Source organism: Daktulosphaira vitifoliae, unplaced genomic scaffold, assembly GCF_025091365.1.
Source record: "Daktulosphaira vitifoliae isolate Bord-2020 unplaced genomic scaffold, ASM2509136v1 Scaffold_1, whole genome shotgun sequence".
NCBI lineage: Eukaryota > Metazoa > Arthropoda > Insecta > Hemiptera > Phylloxeridae > Daktulosphaira > Daktulosphaira vitifoliae.
Genome location: NW_026099572.1, coordinates 43,125,932 through 43,139,174, shown reverse-complemented (window position 1 = coordinate 43,139,174; position 13,243 = coordinate 43,125,932). Strand labels below are relative to the sequence as shown.

The following is a 13,243-nucleotide window of genomic DNA, read 5'->3' as shown; positions in this document are numbered from 1 at the left end:
CTTGAAAGTACAATAATACAATATACAAACTAAAACTTATTGTCATAAACGTATCATGCGAAAAGAGATACCTTCGGTACTCCCGAGGATCTCACTCCTCTCTCCTTATAATTCATTCCATTTCGTCTTATATATTATAATATTTTGTTTTTCTTCTTTCTATGAATACAAAATTAATAATACAAATATTTTCAAAAATGTTTATAAATATTTGCCTTTTTAGTAACAATAGATCAGGGAATTACAATTAAACCATTTACAAGCCTATATTACAGATATGGCGTAGAGCCGTTTATTTATTGCAAAGAAAATAAACCAGTATGCAAACGTTTACAACTAATTCATGGGCAAATAAACGCGATAAAGTTGCTGAATTAACAAAATAATACGATGCGATTTCTCAGAACAATTCGTTCACTTGTTGTATTTTGTACTAAGGCGTATGTCACGCAATAAAAACGTAATAGGTGATGGTAGACGAATGTTTTTAATTTTGTTTTAATATCTAAAATTAAATAAGTTAAAATTGGATAAATTTAAGAACATTTTCTACAAAAAAGCATATTTTTAATTGTAATATAGATTTAAGTAGAAATATTTTAGTAAAATACACATAAATTGAAATCCATACATTTTTATACAAAATAAGTATTAAAATTTACAGGATATTCAAATTTTTTTCGAAATTATTGTATTCTGAAACACCATTCCAGTTTGATCGAAAAGCAGTGATGAAAACAAAGTTGATATTAAACTACTATTATATTGATAAATATTGTAGCTAACCATTTTCTATCATTTTTTTTATATAAAATAAAATATAATATGTTACAATTTAAATAATTTTTAACGGTAATTATAAAGTCTCATTAAAAAAAAATTACCATACTATATTTTTAAATGTTCTTGTAATCAATTAATGTCATAAACACAGGAATTGAAATAAATATAGTTAAAAAAAACTGAAAAACACGCTTTTAAAGCATATCGAACTAAAAGGAAAAAAATAATTCTTAAAATGAGCTTAAAACAATAATGAACGAAAAATACTAGTATTATATTAGAAAAAAGCATTGGGCGCTCCATATACGAAAAATATGGCACAAAGCCCTCACGCTTAGTTTTTTATGACATCGCTGTTACAGTCACGGAGTGTTTAATGTCAATTATCACTAGCAATGGATATAATATCTGTATTGCAAGTTAGTGTGTTTATAAACTCACAACAATGTGTCTTATTACCATTGATAATAAAGGCTATATGCTTAGTAATATCGTCATAAATAACCAATTAGCTACCTGTATTTGTTTCCCACGACTGGTGTACTTGCCAAGTATACCAATAATTGTATATGTTCACGCCAGGCTGTAGTGCCGCCTCCGTGGTCAGCTGATACCACTGTCGGCCTTATCAGTGGAGCCGGTTCGGTGACCATCGGTCGGCGGCGGCCCGAACACGTTTTCAGTATTGTGTGTGTTGTTCGGTTTATTATCTTTTTTAACCTCGGAGTTATAATTTCTCTCGGGTTTTGTTGCAACTGGAATTATCGGTGACCGAGAATGTTGTTTTTTTGTTCGGCGGTATAACATTGCGGTTTGTTTAAAATAACGGTTTTTTGGTTCACGTAATAGAGGATTACCGCGTAATTGGCGAGGCTGAGGCGTATCGCATTGTGGCGACCTACAGAACATTTGAAGGCGTATCGGGTCAGGCACGAGTGGAAGAAAACAACACCAGGTCGGATCGGTTAGGAATATTTATTGTATTTATAAGTTTATTTGTATGAAACATTGTATAAAGCAGGGGACGCCCAAACTGTTTATTATTATAAGTTGATGTTGAAATATAGTATAATTATTTATTTCCACTGCGTAATTGTGTGAAACAGTATACTTGCCAAATCATCCAATTATTAACAAGTGGAGCGTTCCCATGATTGGTATACTTGACAAGTATACCAGTACTTGTACACTTGTACAAGTAATAAATAAAAGCCAAGTATACTATTCCTACGACTTGATCAAATGCCAAATAATTGTATTGGAGGTGGGACCTGAAAAATATTAAGTCATGTATCATTTGATTTTTTAGCACTGCAGTATTTGGACGTTTCAGTGAGTGATTTAAAATACATTTTTTAGTATTGCTAGTTTCGATACTTTTTAGATTATTTTTTTTTAGTTAAAATAGTTCTTTAACTTTAACTATAATTTTTAGTTTTTATTTATCTAATTAACCTTAAGTTAATTAAAATGGCTAGTGATAATGATAAAATGGCTATTTATGCTTCATACATAACTATGTGTGGAGAGTACTTAAAGTACAAACAATTAATTGAAAAAAAAAATACAAAAAAAAAAATGTAAAAATATGTTACTGTAAAATTAGACGAAGGTTTTACTAAACTTCACCAAACAATTGAACAGCTACCACTTCAAAATAGAGTTTTAATAGCGAAATGCATTCAATTTATATCATTAATACACTTATCTACTTTTTTTGAGTAATTTGGCATTTCCAGTAAAGCCTTTTATTTATTTACTACCTATATTCATTTTTCGCTTGCATTCTTATTATGATTACTTACAGGTGATACTTACTGATATAAACGTCAAGAATTATCAGTTTACTTAATTTCTATGAGCCGTGTTGGTTGCAAAAACAAAAAACTGGCCGATTAATTCATTTTTATTTAATTATAGCCATCGAAGTTTGTAATAAAACTATTTTTATACACATAGTTCTAATATAACTTTATAAAATAGAAAATGCTATTACCAGTGGCGTATTTTGAATGATTTCTCGGGTGGTGTCCAACTTTTAATGAACCTCACAAACGAAAATTATAGAAATGTTTACTGACGTAAAAAAAACTTACTATTTTTCTAATTACTATTTTAGGAATTGACAAATAATTTGAAATTTGAAATTTTGGTACTGTTGTATCATAAAAGAAACAACCCTAGTGTCTTAACTTAAAGTAATAAAAGTTTAATAATAACTCAAATGTATTTATTATAGATATAATTAAACAATGCAAAACATACAAAATAAATATACACTAAAAACACAATGAAACAATACACAAAATGAAAACTTAATGTCATAAACGTACCGCGCGAAAAGAGATTACCTTCGGTGCTCCTGAGGTCCTCTCTCCTCTACGATTCATTCCATTTCGTCTTATATACTAAAATATTTTGTTTTTCTTCTTTTTGCAAAATTAATAATACTATCGTTTTCAAAAATGTTTATAAATATTTAATTCCTGGTCTAGTAATAATAGATCAGGAAATTACAATTAAACGAAACATTACAAAAATGTTTTACTTCCAGCTTTACAAATGATAAACTATATTACAGTATACAGACTGATTTTTTTATCATAACCCACTCATTTACTTGTAGAATAAATATAATTTAAACATTATTTTTGGTTTTCTTTAGTTACACATTATTCTTAAATTATTAACTATTTAAAACTTTTTATGTTCATTCCTTGTGCCTTGTAAGGGTGTCAACTTTGTCTTTTTGTCTTTTAAATGGGAACATATTTTGAATATAATAAAATGTTTGGATTTTTAATTAAATAGTAAATGGCATTTGAATTTTTAATATAACTTTATTAGTTTATTAGATATAAACATTTAAAGTTTCAAACTTTTGAGTTAATATACATGTATAATACACATGATGAAATGATTACAAATACAGGTAGCTAAATGGTTTATATGATATCAATGTCGCAGTCACAGCATGTTTATTATCAATTATAACTATCATAGATACACTTTCTGTATTGTCAGTTAGTGTATTTACAAACTCACAACAATGTGCCTTACTACCATTGATAATAACAATGCTGTGTACCTGCTAATTTCTTTGAAGTTGTTTTAAACAAAGTAACTCATAACTAAATACTTTATTTATAATAAGTAAACAAATAATAAAATCTCCTTTCAGTATTGATGTTCGTAAATTACTTGCTTTTGATGATGTTTCAGTGTCATTCCACTTCGAAATTATAAATAACGATTCAATTAGGTACACAAAAAGCTCAAGAAAATCATTGACAGCATAAAAACGTTCAACTCATTTAGTCGCACATAATTGTTTTAATGATTTTTTAGTTATACATTTTTGACTTTCTTCGATTTGACTTTTCAACACATCTTTTCGCTTTGGGTATATGAAAAAATCTCTAACTTTAGATGTTGTTCCTAATCAATTTCGTGTTTCTTGTATAGAAGATGAATAAGAAATAGCAAGGTTTAAAACATGAACAGCACAATGAACAAACGTCGCAAGCGGATAACTTTGGTCCTCTAACGTATTTTGTTTCTACATCAAATGAATGTAAACTTTGAATAATAATATATACACCTTTTCCAGTAGTATCTGTTGTAGGCACAAACTGAAGAATTCTTCCTTGATAATCATATTTTCAACATCTAAATATCGAACACACAAAGTTACTTGTTCGCTTCCACCAATGTCGGCCGTTTCATCAGCAAGTATTTTGAAACATCTTTGGGCATTTATGTTTGTTACGATTTTATTTAAAATAATTTTATTACAGGATTCAATTATTTCATTTTGAAGTGTTTCACTTGTATATTTTATTGTTTCTTCAGCTTCCAAAAATGATTTTAAACGGTCATCTCCTTGAGCTCTGTATCTTAATATTTCTCTAAAATTTTCTTGATTTTCTTGGATAGTTTGTCATTTTCTTGATATATATTGAAGTTACAAAGATAGCCGTTATTGTTAAAAAAAAAATAATAATAATAATAACATTAAAAATGCAAATAATAATTAAACCTATAAGGTAGTTAAACCCTAAAGTTATTTTCGATTTGTTAAAGTCATTAAAATTAATTCAAATCTCCTGTTATTTTCTTTTATCAGAATTATTATGTCATTAATTCAATTATTAATTAAATTGTTAAACTATATTATATATTCAACTTAATAAATTTTTATGTTGATTATAATCGCATGGCATGATGTTTTTTGTTAATAACTAAATGGAAATAGCAATTTCACATGGGCAAAATTTTTAATAGTTGCAAGAGAATAAATCCAAACGTTGATATTTTATTTCATACAGATTAAATTTTATATGCATAAATATTCTGTTAACCGATATCAAATTTATTCCACTTGAACTTTCATAAAAAAATCTCTATCATTTGTAAACTAATGTAATAAATAAACAAACAAATACAAAAGGTTTTTCTTCAAAATATCTTTAAAATATATATAAATATATATATATTTTTTTTTTTTTGATAATTCTCTGTATTATTCTTAAAATATTGTATTCTTTGACCAATAATACAATTAAAATAAATAAGTATTGTTTATACTAAATTTATTTATAATTGGCTTATACATTTTTTTAATGAATTTTTACAATTAAGTTTCCTTGACAATTAGATGTAAATGTTGATTTTATCGACATTTCAGTTCACTTCGTTTTTTCCCGTGAAAAATAAACTATCGTCTTGTGTAATTATTAAGATTTATTTAATTAGTTATTGATATGGCAAAAAATATTTTTGGTCAAACAAATGAATCAAACTTACATAAGGTCATTCGCAGAGTTGAAGAAATATGGAATCGTCGTTTCATGCATTCTAATTGTGTTTTAAATAATACAAATAAAGGACAAATATCAAAAAATTCATCTAAAGATGGAAGAATTATCTGTAAACACTATTAAGATTAATAATTAAACTAACTATTTCGAATAGAGAAAAAGTTTTTTAATATAAAATATAAGAAAAATTAATAATAAGTTCTCTTATTCATATATAACAATAATTCAGTCGCTTTACTTTAATTTAACTATTTTAATATTAAAAACCTTTTTCGAAATTGATTATTTAATTAATAATTATTAAAATTATATTCAATTTGCAGCAATTATTAATAAAAATATTTATCCTATAAAAAATTCCATTATTCCAAAAAAACGCACGTATCGAAAAACGAATAAAAATGATAAAATTATTCCAGAAAAATTGGTAACTATAATTATATTAATATATTTATTCGATTTAGCTATGTTATTGGGGTTTGTCTGATTCAAAAATATAAAATAAACTATCAACCCCCTTAATATAAATGCGGTAACATAATGTTTAATATTATTCTGCTATTTTTTCTATTAGATTTTTATGGGAAATTCAATTTTTATCGAAGATAATAATATAATATTAAGTATAGTTTATTTGTTTATTTAAATATCTCTTTGGTTACCTAGAATATGATGCAGCAAAGAGAATTCGGAACACTTTTTCAGAATGAAAAATCTGAAAAATATAAAAATGAAATTTTAAATTCAACAGAAAAAAAAAATATAGCAATTTCAAAAGACAATCCGCTATTAATATCAGCTGATTTGTTAGAAAAGGTATATTTTATTATGCTTTATTTCAATAAAAAGATTTTAGGGTATACCCTAAACCATTTTTTGGACTTAAAGCAGATTTCTTAAATAAATTTATCATATAATTAAATATATTTTTATGATCCGTTAAGAGTTTTCATAAGAAAAATTTGGAACGCAAATCCGAAATAAAAAAACAACTTTTTGAGATATCTTCTAATACTACTGCTCGACCAAATTTAAAAAGAAATTCATCCGAAGAAGATGAAAAAGTCATAAAAAGTATACAACTTTTAAAATATAATTCATTTTTAAAAAATATGAAGTTTTGATTTTTGAAACAAATATGTAATATTTTTAAACATAAATTATTTTAGAGCCAAAAGTTAGTTCTAATCCTTTGACCTTAAATACGCCGAATGACGTAAATTTACTTGCTCTGTCCACTATTGAAGTAATAAAAGTACCAGAGAAAGAAAAAGGTAATTAGTTATTTAATCTATTTATTTTATGTAAAATTAAATAAAAAAAGATTATTTATTAAACATAATTAATTATAATAATACGAGTTAAATTAATATAACTTCTGCAGAGGCGTGTCATTAAGGGGGTCCATGGACGTTTTAAACAAAAGTAATTATACGTGTTTAATTTCATATTCCAAAACCTTAAATAAACCTAAATAATAGTAAACTGTTCAACAAAGTCTTTTATTAATTTTATGAAAAATGTTTAAATATGGTTACACTTGCAGAAGTAATGCAAGATCAGAACACAAAATCTCTTGATCAGTATAATGCACCTTCATTTAAATCGCCCACATCATGGTATACTTCAGACACAATTAATGAGTACATTAAAATGATAGTAAAACGGTCAGAAGGTGAAGTTTATGCAGTTGTCACTGATTTTATTGTAGCGTATCTTCGAGGAGGTTATCCAGCTGTAAGAAGATGGATAAAAAAAGATATTCACACAATAAAATTACTTTTTGTGCCCATGAATGTATATGAGAGTCATTGGATATTGACAGTGGTTAATATACCTGAAAAGACTGTGACATCATATGATAGTCTTAAGTCGTATGAGGGTCCCTATCCAATGGTATTAAAAAATTTCTTAATTGAATGGGAGATGGACAAAAAAGGAAAAGCTTCTACATGGACATTACAAATAGGCGAGACATCTCGCCAAACCAATGGACATGATTGTGGGCCATTTACTGTTGAGCTGGCAGAAAAAATGTCTCGAGGAGATACAACACCAATAAATGCAAATTTTATGCCTTTTATAAGATTAAGACACAAAAATGAAATTATTGCTGGCGAGCTATTCAATTAATATTTTTATGAATGAAATTTTATTTTTGTATTTTATATCAATTTTCTTAATATTCACTATAAATTGAAATTTTTATTTGTATACCACCAAACATTTTTTTACTTTTTCTATGTTTAATTGTTGTTTTGTTATTTTATTTTAATCTTATTTTTCTTTGTAACATTTCATTTAAGAAATTCAAATTTAATATAAATTTATCTTAACTGAAATAATTTAATGTTCTTGTTATGTGAATATACAAATATTATAATATACAGTTATGGATACAATTAAGTTAAAAAGTCAGCCAATTATAAATTTTTAAATTAACAACAAGCGTATCAACTATCTTAACTTAATTTAAATTTTACTAAATGACGATTCATAAAGAATTTCAGAACTTTTATATATTTTTTAAATACTACTTTAATTATAAAAAATTCTTTTCTGTATTTTTTATGAATGCGGTATATTGATTAGGGGTAACTAAACTTATTTGTTTATAATTCTCTAAACTGATAAACTATAAAATAAATTTGAAAATGAACTACAAGTTCAGAATATTTCCGTTGTTATTATATTTTTGCTACGGGTATTTTTGTTATCTAAATGACCCGATGAAATCCAAATAATTTCTAGAAATCTCTGATAAAATGTAGATAATTACGTGTCGTCGAATACTATCAAATTATCTTCAATTTTATTATTTATTTAAAGTACCATTTATTTTATAGTAAATAAATATAGTATATTATAAAAAAAGTTACTACCAATATATAAGGCATTTTTTTTAAGTCGGGGGGTGTCCAGACATGGAGGACACCCCCCCAAAATACGCCACTGGCTATTACTATAAAATATTTTTCAGTACTAAACTGTATTAATCTTGTTTTCGGTATCCAAGAACAATAGCAATTAAAGCAAATTTAAGGAGGTTAGTTTCCCTAAAAATTAAAGAAAAAAAATACGAATTAGTAAAACTAATAGTGTTTCAGCTACGCACCGTATATAATTTTTTACTTGCAAAAATGAAACAGAATTTTACAAATATAAACATTTTAGTTAAATATTAAACTATCCAATAATATTTATTTTATACTTAATATTCATAAATTAATAAGTAATATAATTAATACATTATGTAATCAACCTTAACTATTTATTTATATTTACAATTGTAAAAATATATTGAAATGAAACTTTACAATTTCCAGAGTAAATTATTTAACGACTTTATACTTTAAACGTTAAGTTAATTATCTTAACATAAATGACGGATCGGGGGGTTTTACTTGACAATCGTATAATATCAATTCCAAACAGTAATTTTATTATATATATATACAAACTAATAAATATTCAATATATAAATATATTAACATTAAAATAATAATAGTAAAAAAAAATAAACAAAAACGAAACATCACCCAGCCATCAGCCATCCATAGTGCAATGAACGTTGAATTGACTGCCAAAACGCTTCCCAATTAATTGTTCCTTTTGCGTATGAAATGTCAACCTGGGCTGCTCTATTTCCGTTGAGCACTCGCGTAATAACACGTAACGGGTAATATAAAGTGTTGGTTGTCACCTAAACAGGCCAATACCAACCAAAAAACAATCGAATAAAATTAAAAACACGCCAGCTCACTGGTCACGAGTCATCAGACCCAAAAGATGCGGTACGACTTCAATCGCGTACACCGACATAGTGCCCGCAAGGTGCCGGTAGTGCCGGACACGATTGTCGTCATTACATGGAGAGGGGTAATGCGATTTCTAGCTATTTGGAACTGGACCGGCTACACAGATAACTTTTGAACAACAATTGTACTATAAAATAGTTTTACTTATTTATTAAATTAAATCAACTAATTAGGCCAACCACCGCTATACTGTACAAATATAGGTGGGTGGGGAAGAAAAATTGTGTTACCGATAGCCACCCTATAATCAAATATTGGACAAGTACACAAGTGTGCACTAGTGAACTACAAGTGTAAACTTGTCAAGCCATTAATTCCTTTGACTTGTGTTACATTTACCGACAATCTGCTGGAAACTGACAAGTGACCAATAATTGTACAAGTATAGTGTTCCGACGGCTTGACAAGTATACACAAGTGACAAATTTTTGGCAAGTACACCAGTCGTGGGAATCCGGCTTTATAATTGTATATTAACTCAAAAAAAAAACCTTTAAATGTTTATATCTCAAAATAAACAATCAATGATTGTTTATATATATATATATAATTTATGACACACACGCGTGTATGAGTACGAAAACCAAAAATATAAAATTATACAGAATTAGTGTTGTCGTCGTGTGTTGAGCAGGGTGGGGTGAATGCGTTACGACAGTCTAGTCTCAAGGCCATAGACGACGGGATACCCGAGAATAATAACACGTGGCGCGTAGAAAGTTACAAACACACAACATACATGTGAAACTAGTTTATATTAGTTGTACGCTTATGCGCCACATAATAATATGATTTACATATCCTGTAAAAGTTATTTGTAAAATAAAAATTAATAACTGTATTTTTTTTAATGTCATAAAAAATAGATTTATCTTTTTATACACACATTTTGACTAACATATCTATGATATAAAATAATAAAGCACTCATTTGAATATGTTCATTTTAAATATCACTTAATTTTCAACCAGTTATTTTTAATATAAGTATTTTATTTTCAATGGAATTTTATTCGTTGATTTTAATAATGTCTGTAGTCGTTTTAGCTAAAAAACCAGATGAAGAAACAAATTGTAATCCTAAACGAGTTAATAATTACCGTGAAGATTACAAAAATTACATCAAAACAGTGATTGGTCACATTCGCACAAATATTGGATCAAATGAAATGCTTAATATAAAATTGAAACTAGATTCAATTTGTATTATTAGTATAGAAGAAGCTTTCAAAACTGAAACAATCTACCATAATTTCAAAAATAACTATTTTTATACAATAAGTCTACTAAATTTCAAGTATACTGAAATATTAAAACACTTTCTCGATTACATAGACATTATTCTCCAAAAATGTAAGCAATTTCATGAAAGAAACTTAAAAGAAAATTTTATTTCTTGTGTAACGTCACTTGTTGAAGAAGTGAAAAATTCTAAGACCATGTTTGAAAATCTCTACAATGCTATGGCATTTATAAGCTATATAGATGTCAGATTTTTGTTTAAAGGAGCAATTATGCCGAATGTTATAATTGATGAAATAAACTTTTTTCTAAAATACGCATTTCAAAAAATATCAGAAAACAGCCATTTAGATCTCAACAGTTTACCAAGTATTGAAGACTCGAAAGTTAATTTTAAGAGTTTAAATGACTTTCATACAGTAGCATCAGATATAATAAAAAATCTCTATCAAAATAGTTATGTCATCAACACTTCTATAAAAACCAATTCGACATCCAATCAAATTAATGAAGATGACTCTTACCTAGTCTATTTAACATGTAGTAAACTTAAATCGTTTTATAATGAAAACATAGAAATCTGGTATAAAAATCTTGGGTTTGAACAATTTCTCGATCCCAAAACACCCGAGTAAGAATGCCCATTTTTATTTATTTTTTTAATTCTATATAAGAATATTAATAATTTAATATGTTTTTTGAAAATATAACAAGTTTATATTATAGGCTTAAGGCCTGTTTTATTTAGACAAATTATAAATTGTATTATAATAAATATAACTTAGCCTTTGTACAAATTTAAAAAAAATTATTTTTCTACAATATAAACCAATAATAATGATCAGTTTACCATTCTTCTATTTTCCAAACTAAAAATTCTTCATAAGGATTTGACCCTTTTTTCAAATGTTAGAAAATCAAATATGGTTGTTGGCTAAGCTAATGGTGAACTAAACGGATATTATTTTCGGTTTGCATTAGAGAATAGACAACCCCAATGAGAAAATCACAAGAAAAATCTCATTGGCATCCTGGGAATCGAATACGAAACCATGCGAACCGATTCATACGTTTATACCCTCTAGTCCAGGCTCATCCCTAAAATAAACAAACTTAGTATGTTTGTTTATTCCTTGATATATTTAATTGTTTATTTGTAAAATTTAAGATGTCTTTTAAATTAGTTGAAATTATGAAAAAAAAATACGTTTTGATAATATTATTTAACATTATTTTGGTGTCGATTTTTGAATCATTATAAGCACCATTTTCTATAGCTCTTCAATGTGCATTTATTTACATTAATACCTAATTTTGTTCGTAATAAAATTGAGCTTAAACTTATTCATCCTAAATTTTCAAAATTGTAAATAAGCTTTTATGTTATAATATATATAATGTAACTATAAAAAATTAATTTCCCGAAATCATATGTTTTTCCTTGATATTTTAATATTATAATACAAATATTATACAATGTTTCATTAATAATACTTAAATATATTTCATTAATAATCGTAACATTTTTTTATACAGATTCATACCTCCAGTTGATCCAAATATTAATATAAATATGGCAATTAAAGCTTTCAATATACTTCGACAGGAATCTGGTTGGAAAACAATGGAACATATAAATATAGTTTATAATGAAAAACTATTTAGCGTAGATTATATAATGAAAGATCCAATAGATAAAATGAATTTTCAAATAAAAAAAGAACATTTAATACAATTAATAAAATGTAGATACACAGAAATAATTAAAAATTACTATATAATGGTATCTGCAATATTGTCTATGTGCAATGTAGGAGTAAACCGATTCAACTACAATTCTTTGATTAAATTCTTTGACTCATTCAACAAATCTAAAATAATGTTTATAGGTCTGAATAAAGCCTTAATTACTTTAAAGAAATCATCACTATGGAACTTTACTTCTTTGTCTCATACGAATTTACAAAAAATATTAAAATGGGTTGATGATTTTCTTTGTTTATTGAATAACAATGAATTTTCTCAAGACAAATTTGTTAATACAAATGGTACTAAAAAAACCGACATTATAGATAAAACATTGAAATATTTTCTAAATTTTCTTAAACAATTTAATATTGAACTAAATACCAATTTTAAAACCATGAACTCCCGTTGTAATATGAAAGAACCTTATTATAAAAAATCCAAATTAATAAAACATTTCAAGTATTTAGGAAGTAAAATGAGTACTTCATATTATGAACAGTCAATCGAAATGTATCATAATGCATGCAATTATTTTGACGAGTTTTGTGAAAATGTTTACAAATCTTGTTATGAAAATTTAGGATTCAGAAAAGTTAATCGTCTCAACAAAACCTCTAATGAAATAATAATGGTGGATTAGATTGATTATTCTCCTACTTAGTCTTTACTGTATAATAAAAGCTAAGTATCAACCAGTTGCATTTAATAAGTAAATTACATAAAATTATTTCTACAGTAAATTTACTAGATCACTTGATTACAAGATACATTTAATATTAAAAAATAAATTTTTTTGTAAATTTCCTAATAACACATTATTAAAAATTTTTAG

General features: G+C 26.3%; 3 protein-coding genes across 4 annotated transcripts in view; all 3 read left to right on the top strand.

Moving 5' to 3' along the window:
* The window catches only part of LOC126895313 (uncharacterized), a 145,344-nt gene that overhangs the window by 116,427 nt on the left and 15,674 nt on the right, over positions 1 to 13,243 (top strand). The window lies entirely within an intron of this gene.
* Positions 5,288 to 8,010, top strand: LOC126895322 (sentrin-specific protease 1-like). Of its 2 annotated transcripts, XM_050667060.1 has the most exons (6): positions 5,288 to 5,712; positions 5,927 to 6,030; positions 6,270 to 6,419; positions 6,548 to 6,677; positions 6,773 to 6,877; positions 7,150 to 8,010. In XM_050667060.1, exons 1-6 carry the CDS (start codon positions 5,547 to 5,549, stop codon positions 7,734 to 7,736), a joined length of 1,242 nt encoding a protein of 413 aa, XP_050523017.1. In that variant the 5' UTR covers positions 5,288 to 5,546; the 3' UTR covers positions 7,737 to 8,010. The 2 variants fall into 2 exon arrangements, with proteins under 2 accessions (XP_050523017.1, XP_050523018.1); XM_050667061.1 differs by lacking the exon at positions 6,270 to 6,419.
* LOC126895318 (uncharacterized) lies at positions 10,302 to 13,219 on the top strand. The gene is made up of 2 exons (XM_050667056.1): positions 10,302 to 11,293; positions 12,199 to 13,219. Exons 1-2 carry the CDS (start codon positions 10,422 to 10,424, stop codon positions 13,049 to 13,051), a joined length of 1,725 nt encoding a protein of 574 aa, XP_050523013.1. The 5' UTR covers positions 10,302 to 10,421; the 3' UTR covers positions 13,052 to 13,219.

Bases quoted from the DNA above. Each gene is read 5' to 3' on its own strand.
- LOC126895322 (XM_050667060.1), top strand. From the start codon at position 5,547: ATGGCAAAAAATATTTTTGGTCAAACAAATGAATCAAACTTACATAAG. The intron at 6,031-6,269 runs GTAACTATAATT...TTGGTTACCTAG, and splicing joins AAATTATTCCAGAAAAATTG to AATATGATGCAGCAAAGAGA. The intron at 6,678-6,772 runs GTATACAACTTT...AAATTATTTTAG, and splicing joins AGATGAAAAAGTCATAAAAA to AGCCAAAAGTTAGTTCTAAT.
- LOC126895318 (XM_050667056.1), top strand. From the start codon at position 10,422: ATGGAATTTTATTCGTTGATTTTAATAATGTCTGTAGTCGTTTTAGCT. The intron at 11,294-12,198 runs GTAAGAATGCCC...TTTTTTATACAG, and splicing joins CTCGATCCCAAAACACCCGA to ATTCATACCTCCAGTTGATC.